Source organism: Callospermophilus lateralis, chromosome 1 (assembly GCF_048772815.1).
Source record: "Callospermophilus lateralis isolate mCalLat2 chromosome 1, mCalLat2.hap1, whole genome shotgun sequence".
Classification (NCBI taxonomy): Eukaryota; Metazoa; Chordata; class Mammalia; order Rodentia; family Sciuridae; genus Callospermophilus; species Callospermophilus lateralis.
In genome coordinates, this window is record NC_135305.1 from 113,981,124 (window position 1) to 113,995,912 (window position 14,789).

At 53.6% G+C, this 14,789-nt stretch overlaps 1 protein-coding gene across 2 annotated transcripts in view; it reads left to right on the forward strand.

Annotated features, from left to right (window-relative positions):
• Window positions 1-14,789, forward strand: part of Sgsm1 (small G protein signaling modulator 1) — a 75,502-nt gene that overhangs the window by 30,146 nt on the left and 30,567 nt on the right. For both annotated transcript variants that reach the window (XM_076864942.2, XM_076864951.2), the window contains exons 10-15: window positions 1,342-1,409; window positions 2,394-2,557; window positions 2,682-2,814; window positions 8,921-9,059; window positions 11,325-11,389; window positions 13,446-13,591. In XM_076864942.2, the coding sequence (XP_076721057.2) occupies window positions 1,342-1,409; window positions 2,394-2,557; window positions 2,682-2,814; window positions 8,921-9,059; window positions 11,325-11,389; window positions 13,446-13,591 (715 nt within the window). The remainder of the gene's footprint in view (window positions 1-1,341; window positions 1,410-2,393; window positions 2,558-2,681; window positions 2,815-8,920; window positions 9,060-11,324; window positions 11,390-13,445; window positions 13,592-14,789) is intronic.

The window sequence follows — 14,789 nt, forward strand, 5'->3', positions numbered from 1 at the left end:
CCAGAATTCAAGGGATTCCCAGAGGGTCTAATAAGTGCTTCTGCACCCCCGAGGCATGTTCTTCCTAAAGCTTTAAACAGCCCCAGGACCCTGCTCTTCACTTGGATGGAGGCCCAGGAGTGTGTGGGTGGGAAACCTGTGATGCCAGCTTGGAGAAAGGCCCTGGCCAGCTCATCCCCCACTGTTCCAGCTCCTGCCACTAGGGGCCCCGCGTTTCCACATCATCTTCCTCTGTGAACAGGCGCCACGTAGATGCTGCAAAATTGAGTTTCAATTAAATCTGGACCTTTAAGGTCACCATCCTGGGGTTGGGGATGTCCACATCTCTGAGCTCTGAACTCCCTGCCACCTTGTTATTCTCAACCAGAGCCTCAGTTGGAAGAAAGAAACAGGCAGGAATCAGAAACATGAGGTTGGAGTGCGGGGACGGGAGACGACCAGGGGCTTCAGCATCCCCTTTGGGACTAAGAGACACTGAAGACAAAGGAGGTGGTCCTTCTGGGAAAGCACAGGAGCTTTTTCCAGCCATCACCTCCTCTTGCACAACCATGGTCATAACTCCCCAGCTGGGCTTCTTAGTGTTAGAGAAAAAATGTCCCCAAGAGGTGCTGCTCAGGCTCTGGAGTCAGACTGGGCTTGCCCCTGTCCCTGCCCTGCTGTGTGGAGCAGTGAAGTGGGAGAACCGCTATACCCTTTGGCAGGTTCATCGGTTCAGAGGCCCTAGCACCTCCATGCCTAGGGATCTACCCAGGAGCATGATAACTTACCTACACAAAAGCTTATACACAAATGTCCACCGTAGCGTTGTTCCTAATAGCTCAGCTGGAAGCAGTAATTCAGATATATATTTTTTTTAATTTTAGTTGTAGTTGAACACAATACCTTTATTTTATTTACTTTTATGTGGTGCTGAAGATGGAACCCAGGGCCTGGCACGTGCTAGGCGAGTGCTCTACCGCTGAGCCACGACCCCAGCCCCTCAGATATAATTTTGATCACTGGGTTTCAAGGGTTCTGCTTGGGTCATGGGCCATCCTGCACCAGTCACTGTCACTGGACAGTGAAGCGTGCTGATTGGCCAGGCCTCGGTCAGGTGATCATTGCTGGAGTCCTGGGGTAGAGAGTTGTGGGTTCATCCTACCTGGGCCACATGGGCCGGGGAGGACGCTTCCCTCAGAAACTGAGGCTCTGGAACCAAAAGAAGAGGAAAAAGGCTGGGCAGGCTGGGACACCAAAGTTGGGGACAAGGGAGGACCTCAGGAGTGGTCCTCTGGCTTCCAAAGCCCCTGTCCACCATAAGGTAGGTGGCCTTCCTACAAGCCTCGCCTCTCTCCCTTCCAGTGTCTACTGGGACTACGCCATGACCATCCGCTTGGAGGAGATTGTCTACCTGCACTGTCACCAGCAAGGTTGGGACCACAGGAGATCATGGGACTGGCTGGTGTTCCTCTTGGATGCCTTGCTGCCTCTAGCTCTGATTGTTCATTAGCTTCATGAGACAATGTGGTGGACATCCTGTTACCTGTGCAACTTCAAGCAAGTGGCTGTACCTCTCTGAGCCTGGGATTTCCCTCTATAAAATGGCAAAGCCTATTATTTCATTGTCACGACAACCCAGGGAGAGGTGCACTCCCATTTTAGAGGTGAAGAAGCCACCTGACACAAAACCACACATCCTGTAAGCTCCAGAGCCTGGACTCAAACCAGGTCTTTGTGACTCCAAAGTCAGTGCTACTCAGTGGTTCTTTAAAGTCAGAAGAAACTACAGTCAAAAGAGGCAGATGGCCATCCTGCTTTAAAGCGAGTGGCCTGTGTCTCACAGAGGTGTGAGATACTGCAGCTCAACTCCTAAGACGGACCTGGGTCCAGATCTGTGACCTTGAGGAAGTAACTTACCCTCTTGGAGGCCGGGTTTCATTTGTAAAGTAGTAGATTGGCCTCATGGGGATATCGTGAGTGTTGGACAAGACAGTTCTCGTAGGTATTGTGCTGGTGCACAGGAAATGTCCCCCACACTAGCCAGGTTACCTAGGGGCCTGAGAGGGGTGAAATCTGGACACCCCATGCCACAGTGAGCCGGGTGGATTTGCAGCAGATTCTGGAGGAGTGTGGGTGTTTCAGGGCATCTTTCCTTTGGCAGGTAACTTTAGGGAGGCCACCACACTGTTCCTGACCTTGTCCTGTAGCTCCCCATCCAGGTGGATGGTGGGTGGGATGGGTGGGACACGGGAGAGGTGAAACCTGCCCTGACCTTTTGCCCAGGCCTGGCCCAGAGCCTCAGATGCTTGGTCTGGCTGGGCACCTCTGGGGACATGTATTTGCAGAGTTGGGGGCTTGTCACCATGCCTCATGGTGACTTCCCACTGGGTCTTCTCTGCTGGTCATGGTGGCAGTGGACAGCGGCGGGACAGTGGTGTTGGTCAGCCAGGATGGGATCCAGAGGCCGCCCTTCCGCTTCCCCAAGGGCGGGCACCTCCTGCAGTTCCTCTCGTGCCTGGAGAACGGGCTGCTTCCCCACGGGCAGCTGGACCCTCCTCTCTGGTCCCAGCGGGGAAAGGTGAGTGGCCTTAGGGGTATGGGCCCTTATGTGACTTTGTGGGCTGGTGCACACCCCACCAAGACCCTTAGGCTGTGCAGGTTTGAGGACAACTGTGTCCTTTCATTGGGACATGTCCTTCCAGGGCAAAGTGTTTCCCAAGCTGCGCAAGAGAAGCCCTCAGGGTTCCTCGGAGTCCACGTCTTCAGACAAGGAGGATGAGGAAGCCACAGATTACGTGTTCCGAATCATCTACCCCGGCTCGCAGTCTGAATTTGGTAAGCCACCTTCCCGGCCCAGGGGTCCACCTGCCACCTGAACCTGGGAACAGCCCCAGGCGTTTGGAACAAGAAGACAAGGGGTCAGGATTCTGGGGCTGGCCGGGGACCTGGGACCTGGAAGTCAGTATCTTGGTAGCCTCAACTCCCTCCACCTGGCTCACAGAGGTGCCACTAGACAGGAAGCAACACGGGGTAGTGACAGTGGCATGGGCTCTGTGAATCCAAGCTGCACCTAGCAAGTCACTTCACCCCGTGTGCCTCCGTGTCCTCAGCTGTAAGTGGGGCTGTTTGCAGCACCTGTCTCATAGGGTTGCTGGGAGAAGGGACCCGGACAGGGCCTTCGGCACCTAAAGGCGACTCAAATGTTAGCTGCCCTCCTGTCCGCCTTGCCATGTTCACTTCAAGTCAAAACTTTGGTGACATGAGGAGGTGATGAGAGAGCAGCGCGCTGCGGCGGGGTGGTCTTGCCCGTGGTAACCACGGTGAGCGGTGGTGAGAACGGCAGTGGGGAGGCGAGCATCGGCTCTGTCACCAGATCACGGCAGATGCCCTGTGGTCCATATGGTGACTGCTGTGAGGAGATGCTCTGCCCAGGGCGGCTCACCATGATGGGGCGGGGGGCGTGCGAACACTGTGAATGAACCTGCGCAGCACTCAGAAGGGGCCTGGCACTTAGGCGGCCCTCTCTGGTGTCTGTTAAAGTAGTTCTGAGTTACAGCTTCTTTTCTGTTAGGCTCGTTTGTTTAGACCTCTGCAGGCATGTTGGTCCCATTTGAGGGACAGTGGCCCTGAGCCTCCCTTTGCATAAGCGACTCTGTGCTGAGTGGTGAGAGGCTCTTTGGAAAGCAGACAGATGTCCTCCCTGGCAGGGGGCTCGTGGAGCCTTACTTTCCTGGCTCTCCTCCTTGGCCAAGCACCACTGGGGCAGGCCTGGCGGTCAGGTATCATGTCTGTTGCATTAGCCTGTGCTCCACCCGCCCCCCGGTCCCCGTGATGTTCTTTCAGAGCTCAGCAAAGCCTTGTTCCCCCTCACCCAGGTGTCCATGGCCACTGCTGCCCAGCATTAGGCCTCCCTGTGGGAGCAGGTCTCTCAGGTAGCACTGGCCGCACCCCAAGGCTGTGCTAGCCCAGTGCTGAGAGCAGAATCCCCCAGGATGGGGAGCTGGCTTCTGTTCCCTTTCCCAAGAATCTGGGCTCCATCCTGAAGACTGACACACATTAGGACACCCCCTGGTGAGCCTTGTATCAGAGAGGACAGATCCCTGGGGCTCTTCCCAGGAAACGCTTCCTGCGGATTCTCACCCAACAAATAATTTGCCTACTCCTGCCGGGAACCAGGCTGGTGCTAGAAGCTTATTTGGGGGATGTTTGAGCTGTATCCTGTTGGGGATCATGTGGCCAGGAACAGAGGCCAGCCCGGCTCACCCACAGTCCTTGGCGCCTCCCATTCTGGGCCTCTGGTTCAACTGCCAGCTCCCATGGAGGTGTCTGCTTGGTGGAAAGGCTTCTCTGCCACCAGGCTCCCTTCTCCGTGAGCGAGGCACGTTGGAAGTGCCCTGGAGCCTCCTCTGGCCCATGGGTAACCAGGTTGGTGTGCAGATCCCAGCTCCCTTGGCCCTCGGGTGGGGAAGCTCTGAAATGTGCATGCTTTGCACAGCCCTCGGGGTCCCCAAGGCCATGGGGCACAGTTGCCCCTCATGGAAACCTGCCTGGTCATACCCTCCACTCCTGGCCCTTCCTGGCCTGTCTCACTCACCTCCCTGCTACCCATGCTTCTTAGGAGCACCTCCCAGATAATCGACTTGGGGTCCCTGCCTACCTTTGAGGAATCCTGATGACGCAGCATATGTGGGACAGGGCCCCTCCACCTTGGCTCTGCTGAGGTGAGGCTGGAAGTACCCTTCACAGGACGGGCTTGTCCTTGTGCATGGAGGATGCTGGCCACATCCCTGGGCTCAGACCCTGGATGCCAAGTAGCAAAGCTCTCATGTTCCTCCAAGTTGTGACAACAAGAAATGTCTCCAGACATTGCCATGCGTCCTCTCAGTGGGCAGATAGGTTGCAAAATTGCCCCTGCTTGAGAACCACTGGTTTCCAGAAAAGAAACCATCACTGGATACTGCTCTGCCACTGCAGGACACTCACGGGGTCCCTCCTGTTCAGCTCTCCCTTCCTCTCCTGGAGGACAGGGTGACAACACTGCCCCCCACCCCGGGTCAAATTCTGAGGGGTCAGAGCGATGATTTGTGAAACACCTTTCACCAGATGCAGGCTCATTCCTTAGTGGATGCTCAGGTCACAATTGCAGGTCTCCTGTACTGAGTGCCACATGTGCCAGGCCCACTTCTGCACTCTCTGTGTCTTAATTCACCTCACCCCCAGCGTAGCTCTCCCGAACAGGATGTCATCACCATTCCCTGTTGTGCAGAGGAGAAAACTGAGGCACAGAAAGGTAAATCAACTGATCCAAGGTCGCTCAGCTGGTTTGAGGCACGGCTGGGCTTTGCACACAGGTGCCTCCAGCACCTGTGCCTCTAAGCGCCACTCCATGCCTATGGTCTTGATGGTGGAAGAGAGGGCAAAGTACTTTCACCTTCTTCAACCTTGAGGTCAGAGGCAGCCCTCAAAGTGGTGACCCCACCCCCATCCTTGGTTGAAATTCTCAGTGTCCTGAGCCACACAGCGTTACCAATTTAGAAAAATCAAAAATCAACACACCTCTTCCCATGGGCCACATTTTGCAAATAATGTTTTATTGGAACACGGCCATATTCGTTCATTCACATATGGTCTGTGGCCACTGTCATGCCACAACAGCAGGGTTCAAAATTGTGACAGAGCTCAGATGGCCCCAGGCCAAAAATACATATTATCTGGCTCTTTATGGAGAAACCATGCAGATATTTGCCTTAAAGAGGAAGACGATTACTTCACCATGCGGAAGGGAAGACGTGGCTTAGCTGCTTCTACACTGCCTCCCCCTGTCATATGCTCCTGTCCCCACCACTGGATCTCTGGCCTGTCTTTAGGCACAGAGGGGCAAAGACCAGCACTACAGTGTGGACAGGTCACGGTCGGATCCTGGCCTTCCAGGCTCCTCTCTTGCTGAGGTTGTCTGTGCTGCGGTGGCCACAAGGCACATGTGCCAACCGAGCACTCGGAAGGTGTGGCTGGTGAAGTTGAGGCGTGAGGCGTACTGTGGGTGCAAAACACGCCCCAGATTTTGAAGACTTTATATGAAAAAAAGAGAATGTGGATTTTTGCATGAATAATTTTATATTGATTATATGTTGAAAGGATAACATATTGGAAATGTTGGGTTGAAATTATTGGGACTGTTTTCACCTGTTTAACGTGGCTACTGGGCAGCTTTGAATTCTATGCATGGCTCCTCCATATTCCCTCGGACAGCGCTGGCCTGGGGCAGACTTCTCAACCTCAGCACTGTTGGCCTGGGGAGTCGAATAATTCTTTGAGTGTAAGGCTGTCTTGTGTGTTGGGGGTGTTGCACAGTGCCCCTGGCCTCCAGCCACTAGGTGCCCAGAGCATTGAGCTTTTCTGCAAGTGTTGACAGCTTAAGTCTCAAAGAGTTTCCAGAACCACCCAGTTGAGAGCCGATGGGTGGGGAGACAGGAGCCAGTGGGAAACAGCAGTGGAGGTCGGCGTCAGAGCTTAGAGTCAGGCTCCTAGATTGGAATTCAATGCACTAGCTGGAGAGCCTTGGGCATGTCACTCTATGTGCCTCAGTTTCCAAGTCTGTTAAAGAGGATGATGAGGGTACCTGCGCTCAGTGAGAGACCACTGTCATTAGAGGAAGGAGAAGGGGGACTTCAGTCAAAGCGTCCATCTTTGCCAGTCACTCCTTGATGGGTCTTAGGTTGACAAAATCCTATCATCATTCCGACCCTCAACAGGGGAGAGCCGAGATAGGAGGAGTCGCCCAGGAGCCATGGGGAAAATGTGCACATCTCTGTTCCTCACTTACCTCTGCCAAGTGAGAAAACAAATGCCCCCCTTAGAGGTTCACTGTGACCATAAGACAGCACTGCCCAGCCCATCACCCACGCGGAGCGGTCACTTTATGAACACGAGCATTCTTTCTTCCTCTAATCAAACTCAGTATGCATGGGAGGGGGGCTGTGGAGAGCAGGACAGGGACGGTTCAAGCCCCAAGGCACTAGTTCTTGTGGCCGTCTCCTGCCCCACCCCACACCTCGCCTTCACTAGTGCTTTCTGTTTTGTTTCAAGCTGCCCCCCACCTCTTGGCCAGCGCTTGCCCCATCTCTGTGGGCCCCGCCTGGATGATGATTGCTGCTGGTCAGTCCACGCTGGTAGTGGCCAGGGGGAGTCAGTGGGAACGAGCCAGATGGAATACCGCCCTCCCCACACCAGGCCTGAAGAAGCAGCCCCCCTGTAATGTCTGGGCTCCCCACTTCCCCCGGGGCTGGGTCCCAGCCACCTCTGCCATGTTGTCATTTGAGTCTTGGTCCAAGGGAGATGGAAGGAAGGTGCAAATCGATGCCCCAGCTGTCCACCTGAAACAGACAGCTGGCAGCCCTGTGGGTCCAGCTGTGAAGGGATCCCTTGGTGAAGTCTGCTGGGGTGAGGGGCTGGGATGGAGCCAGGATTGTCCCCACGTGGGCTGAGCCAATCAGTGCTTCCCTGAGACTGGTGAGGAACTGGGGATGTTTTTCTAGAACAGGCTACAGGAATCACTGGCCTCTCTTGGCCGTCTCATTGGTGAGTCCGCATGGGGCGGAAGAATGTGATGTGCCACCTTGGGTGGCTGCAAGAACCATGTTCTGTGGGCAGCTTCCTTCTCTGTCCGTGGGCAGAGGCAGACCCTGCTGACTGCCGAGCTCTGATGACCAGTGGGGTCGGGCCCCCAGCTCTCTCTCCCAATAAAGCTCTAGGGGAGAGCTGAGATAGGACAAGTTGCCCAGGAGCCATGGCATATGGGGAAACGTGCACCTCTCTGAGTTCCTGAAATGAGAATAAGAAAACCATAACCCAAGGGCCAAATCCAGCCTCGTTCTGTACATCTCTGAGCTGAGGATGTTTTTTATTTGTTTCAGTGATTGAAAGAATCAAAAGAGTGATATTTTATGACTTGTGAAAATGATGCAAAGCTCACATTTCAGTGTCCATCAACAAAGTTGCCTTGGAGCACACCCGGGCCCCTCTGTTGACATTACGAAATGCATGGCGACTTTTACACTGTGAGAGCAGAGTTGAGTGTTGAGGACACAGACCAGATGGCTCACAAGCCTAAAATACTTCCCACCCCGCAGACTGTTCAAAGCCAGACTCAGCAACAGCAAAGCCCTGAGCAACTTGGCAAGATCTTGTCTCTAAAAATAAACAGGGCTGGGGGTGATGCTCAGTGGCTAAGCGCCCTGGTACAAATATATGTGTGTGTGTGTGTGTGTGTGTGTGTGTGTGTGTGTGTGTGTATTTGAGGGATCTGTCTCCAGGGAGTTAATTCAGAAGGTCAAGTATACAGGATGGGCATGTGGCATTTTGATCCTGGGGATCGCCAACCCATCTGCACCCGCTTAGCGGAGCAGCTTTCTGGCTCAGGACCACGGACAGCACCCGCATGGCCTCCCCCATCCACTGCTCTCTTGCCCTGAGGTGCTCTGCCTCCTCCGTGGAGTTAGGCTCCCTCCCATCTGACCACCAGGAGCTCCCCAGGAGGCCCCTCTCTGGGGACTCAAGCCCTCGGCCTTCCCAGAAACACCCAGCAGGCTCCCCTGCTTCCCCTCAGCGTCCTGTGGGCACAGCTGAATGACAACATGGCGAGGCATGGCCCCGTTTAGGTGGTTCTGGTCTCTGTTCTCTTCCTCTCTGGCCATCATCTGGGTCAGCTCTGTCGTCTCTTGGGGCCTCCAGGTCTTGGTGGTGGCTTTTATTGGATCAGGGGGCTCGGGGGGCCTCAGTTGGACAATGATCTGGATCGTTCTTTCCTGGTCTCTTTCAGGGCCTTTCCCTTTCTCTGTGCCAGCCTGGAGGGTGCGGGGAGCTGCTCGCTGTGGGGAGGAGGTTTCTGTGGCCTACACAGACTTAACCAGGGCTCTTCCTTTGCCCCTTCTACACCCCACAGTCCCCCAGGATCTGATGGATGTCTCCGTGAACAACCTCCCTTCCCTATGGCAACCCAGCCCCCGGAAATCCTCCTGCTCATCCTGTTCACAGAGTGGTTCAGCTGGTGGCAGCTCAACCAATGGCTGCAACCATGAGAGGTAGGAGGGGCTCGCACTGTGGTGGGGAGAGGCTGAAGGGTTACCCAGAGCTTGGTGGATGCACTGAATCTGGAGGAGGGAACACGAGGCTGTGGAATCAACCAGAGCTGGATTAAATGCTGGCCCTGGTGTAGTTCTAACTGTGGGAAGTCACTCACGTGGTTCCGTCAGGATAAGCAAGATCTTGCCATAGGAACAGATACCCCTGAACCCTGAGTGTAACTTACAGCAAACATTTTTATCCTGCATTGTGTGTCCCTCATGGTTGGCCAGGAACTCTGCTCTCTCCATATTAAAGGGCAGCACGGCTGGATGCTGCTAGTCCCAGGTGACAGGCAATGGTAGCCCTGGGGGCCTTGAACCAACAAGAAGTGTCCCACCAAAAATGATCACTTATAATTTCCTCTTCCAACCATTGGCCCCACCCACAGGAAACGAGGAAGTACGGCCCTACCAGGTTTCTGGAAGGAAGAAACCAAAAATATCACTTCAAGACAAATGCCTCCTCAGTTTGACCCTCCACAAAATTCTTCCCTTATATGATTATGAAGAACAAATAGAATAATGTTTTAAGGTGGCCAGCACACAGAACCTGGCATGTGGCAATGTTCAGTAAATGACACTCACTGTTTTCTTGTTCCAAGTTAAAGCTCAAGTTCACCTCTGTCCTTACCCACAGAGCTCTTGTCTCTTTGGAACTACTCGGCCATTCATGAGATTGGTCTAGTTTCCCACTGGCCCTGCTTGGTCTGGCCAGGGAGACTCCCTTCCCCCTGTCCTTGCTGGCCTTCTTCCCTGTGGTGTCCAGTCTTCAGCCCGTCACAGTGTGAGGGAATGGGACTCGAGGGCTGGGGGCCAGCGTCAGATCCTCAAAGCCCCCTCACTCCCAGCTTTCCAGTCTGTGACCAGCAGCCGCACCTGGGCAGATTCTCAGCTTGTTATCCCAAACCCACTGAATCAGAACCTGTATTTAACACCTCTAAGACCACTTGTCTGCATGTCAGGGTCAGAAGCCCTGATACAACTGGAGAGTCTCAAACTAATGTGCCTCAGTCACCTGGGGCAGTAGCCAAACGTACGGGTTCTAGGACTTCTTTGTAGAGATCCTGATTGAGGACTCTGCAGGGCCCAGGAATTCACATGTCAGAGAAATCCCCAGTGTCTCAGGCTGGACTGTCACCTCCATGGGGTATTGAGAAATGCCGCTTTCCCCAACACACACTCTGATGGCATCTGCTTGTGTGTCCGTAGCAGTTGGGAGCTCACTACCTGCTGTGGGACACTGGTCAGTGTGGTGTTGTTCTCCTGCAACCTGACCAAGTCAGCCTCGCCACCCTGAGGGCACAAAGAGGACATTTTCCCAGGTGCATAGCTGGAGATTGAGCTGCGTTTCCTCTCCAGCCTCCCTGGGTTTTTCTGGGTGTCCCCTGGGATGTCCTGAGTACATACATGGCCACAGTTCTGCTCTGTGCTCTGCAGGAGTGTACCGCACTCCTTTGGCGGTTCCTGTGGTTTTCAGCAATGCTGGGAGTGAGGGTTTACTCCCCCCTCAGCCAAAACAGCGCCCAGAAGTGACCACGCAAGGGGAAGCCGGGTGGCATCAGCTGCTTTGCGGTCATCCCAACTGAATCCCAGTGTAGCTCAGTTTGGGTCACTTGAAGAAAGTGACAGAAACCCTCTTCAAACCAATTGAAGAAGAAAATAAAAGTGTTGGCATAACTAAGAGGTTCAAGGCAGGCGGCCTCAGGCCTGGCCGAGTGCAGGTGCCCACTGCAGGAAGCCCGTCTGCGTCCTCAGGCGTCGCCTCTGCGGGCCTCTATGCTAGTGCCACACTCTGGTCTCAGGCAGGCCCTCCCTTCGCAATGGCAAAGGTGACCCCCGCAGCCATGAGCATGTATTTTGCTGGCTTAGAAATTAAGACGGGAGATAAAAATACAGCCACTATTTCCAACAACAAACAGTCCCAAGACTGATTCTCATTGGCCCACGTGACCATCTCTGAGCCAATCACTGTGACTTCAGCCTGGGTCCTGTACTAGGTAGAGTCCTTTGTCCCATCCAGACCACAGGGACAGAGGCTTAGGGGAGAGGTGATATCTCAGAGGAAATCTGGGGTTCTGATAAGAAGGGCGATGCAGCTGTATGGAAATCACAGGAGGCCACTCTTGGGTCCCCTGAGAGAGTGGGTCGTGGTCCTCTTCAGCAAACCTGGGCCACGGGCACCTCATGTGAGCATCTTCCTCCACCTCCCCCCCCCCCCCGCAGGGCTCCTCTGAAGCTGCTCTGTGACAACATGAAGTACCAGATCCTCTCCAGAGCCTTTTATGGATGTACGTATAGCTCTTCGTTGCTGGTGTGGTCTCCAAGGAGCATGTATTGAATGCCTACTGTATGCCAGAAATACCAGGGGATAGAACCTGGCTCTGGAGTTTGAACATCCCTATCTTCTAAATATCTGGTTTCAGGCGCAGTTTGCTCATCTACAGATCAGGGATAAATTTTATCTCTGGGTCCTAAGAGAAGGCAGTGGACTGGGGACCCTGGGAGAGGAGGCTGGATCTGGTCACCATTGCATTCTAAGGTCCCACCCGGAGGGTGTGTCAGGATGGAATGAGAAGTGTGTGTAAAGTCTTTGGCCTCTAGTCTTGCATGTTGTAGGTGCTCAGTAGATGTCAGTTCCACTCCACAGCAGAAGAGAAAGGTGACCTGATCCCATCCCCCAAACTTAAAAATTAAAACTAATAACACAAATATTCTGGTTATTCCCATAAGGCACAGAGAGGCAAAGTGATTTGTCTAGGTTCACACAGCTATCAAGCTTAGTTTTTCTGTCTTGTTTCTCAGCACATTTTATTTCCCAAATCTCATATCCTAGCTGGGGGAGATCAAGCATGCATTTTTAGGGATTCTAGAGGAGTTTTAATTATACCCTGCATGGGCCTGCATGTTGATGTTGGAAAACAGTTTCCTTGTCAACTAGTTTGGTAAATGTTGAAGTTAAACAATTTTCTGTATGCTTTGGGACTATCCCTGTCACGCTCAAGAAATTGAGGCCATGGGAGAGTAAGAGGAACATCCTTCAAATGTATTTGGCCACAGAAACCTGGATGGCTGCCTGAGTGCTCATCATCTCCAAGTTCCCAGGGGACAGGGAGTGGAAGGTCCCCTCGGCTGAGGTTCTTGCCTGTCCTGTGACCACCATCCCCAGTGCCTGATGCAGAGCATGGCATGGAGTGGGCGCTGTGCAGGTGTTTATTAGACCCAAGTGCAGGATCTTCCTGGAGGAAGGGCAGGGGTTGAGATGAGTCTGAAACGAGGTGATCCTATGACAATATGGCGCATCCTTGATGCCTGTTGAGAGCCCAGATTCAAAGAGGAGCCTGGGACAAATCCCAACCCTGAACTTCCTGGAGAGATGGGTTAATGATGTAACCAGTGTGTGCCTCAGTTTACCCATCTATAAAATGAGGAAGGTGCCAATACCTGTTTCCTGGGGTCATGGTGAGAAATAGCTTTGGAAACTAAGGGAACAGCCCCTGGATGTCCGTGCTGTGTAGCGTCATGTGCTATGTGAGTGTTGGACATTATGTGGCCACCACCATCATTGTACCTTCCTGCTCTTGGTGGGGGTGAATCCTCAGGCTCTAGAAGGTCAGTTTCTCTCTGGGAATTGGTGATGAGCTGCTGGACAAAGCCAGGAGGAAGGGACGCTGTCAGCAAAGGGCATGAGCTAGGGGCTGGGGCTAGTGCTCAGTTCGTAGAGTGTTTGCCTTACATGCACAGGGCCCTGGGTTCAATCCTCAGCACCAAAAAAAAAGGGCATGAGCTGGCATTTGTCAGGAACTTCTTGGATTCCAGGCACCCTCGGGGGCCCAGGTTACAGCAGACGAGGGGTGGCAAACATACCTTTAAGGTGACAGGTCCATCCTGGAAAGCACAGGGTGCCCTCAGCATCTCCAGGTCACTGACTTGCTGGGACTTTCTTTGTCCAGCCATAGTCTGAGCAGGAGTCTGTCATTCTCTCTATCTGTAAGGACTGGAGACAGAGGCACAGTGAGTGCAAGGGGTCCCTGGCCCTCTTCCTTCCCGATCCTTCCCTGCCTGCAGCCTGTCAGTTAAATGCATTGGATTCCAACCCAGTAGGCTAGCATCACCCTGACTGAGGCTGAGAAAGGTGACAGAACTTCCCTAGGGCTGAGCAGTCAAGCCACCAAGTGACATCACCCCTCTGGGCTTCACTTTCCTTTTGTGGGAAAGGGGGTGATGAGAATTTGCAGGACATGGAGGTTCAATTAGCTGGGGAGAGAGTCACCACCTTGAAGACTCCATGAGCCAGCCGGGGGCGCTGAATGGCAGAGGGTGACGCGTCCCTTCCCTCTGCGATAGGGCTCGCCTACTGCAGACACCTGTCCACCGTGAGGACCCACCTGTCAGCCCTGGTCAATCACATGATCGTGTCTCCGGACTTGCCCTGTGATGCTGGCCAGGGGCTGACAGCCAGGATCTGGGAGCAGTACCTTCAGGACAGCACGGTAAGCCTTGGCGGGGAGTGGGCCACCATGGGGCAGGCTGCGGGGAAGGCTGTTCTGTGGGGACTAGAGTTCACCTGCCTGAGTTCTCTACATGCACACTGAAGGTCAGCTCTTCTTGAGAATTTCAAGATGCCCAGCTCTCTTCTATCCTTGCAGGGTGGAGATTGAAGGACTTTTACAGGCTGAGCATCGCTGATCTGAAAATCCAAAATTACCTGGGCATTGACATGACACCCCAGTGGAGAATCCCACACCTGACCTCATATGACAGGTCCCAGTCCCAACGCAGCTGCACTAAAATACTGCGTGTCATTACCTTCAAATGATTTCTTGTTTGGACTCAGACCACATCCCCAAGAGATCTCATAATGTAGATGCAAGTATTCCAAAATTTTAGAAAACCCAAAATCTGAACACTTATGGTCCAAGACATTTCAGATAAGGGTACTTAACCCTAAGCCTCCCCAGAGGGATGAAGAGGGAATGAGTGGCAAACTGTAAATGATGCAGCATCGTGTGTGCTCCGTCCTGCACACGGTGCTGACTGGATCCAGCTGCCAGGAGTTTACGGTGCTGCTCAAGCTCCTAGAGTGAGAGCAGCTCCTCGGGAGGCAGGCCCCAGACCTCTCCCACCACGGCTCAGAACCCTCCCGTCCCCGTCTGTGGCCTAGGTTCTAGGATTAGGCAGTTCCCCTACAGAGGCTCGTTGCTTGGATGCTTTCTAAGATTTCCTGATTGCAGTAAAAGTGGAAGGAAAATGTTGATGTGTGAAAAAAGTTTCTTTGTCAGCTAGTTTGGGAAACACTGAGGTTAAACAGTTTTCTGTATGTCTTGGGACTTCTCCAAACCTTGCCCCTGCTAATGTCCTGGTCAACTCAAGAACTCAGGCACAAGGGAGAGTAAGAGGAACATTCCCTCATATGTATTTGGCCACAGAAGCCTGGTTGGAAAATTGCCTCCCACGGCTAGTGGGAGATGGAACCCACTCTGAGAAGCTCTAGTTTGGGCCAAGAACAGGATCTTGAAGGAGGCGCCTGTCCCCATGCTGGGTGGATCCAGTGCCCTGTTGGCTGTGCGCCTTCCCACCAGGTGCTGGGGAGGACCTAGCTGGTGCACCCTGGGCTGGGCTGCCTCCCCTGCCCTTGCAAGGAGGTGCTATCTGGTGCCTTCCTGGGGTGCCAGGGGACTAAGTGGGAAA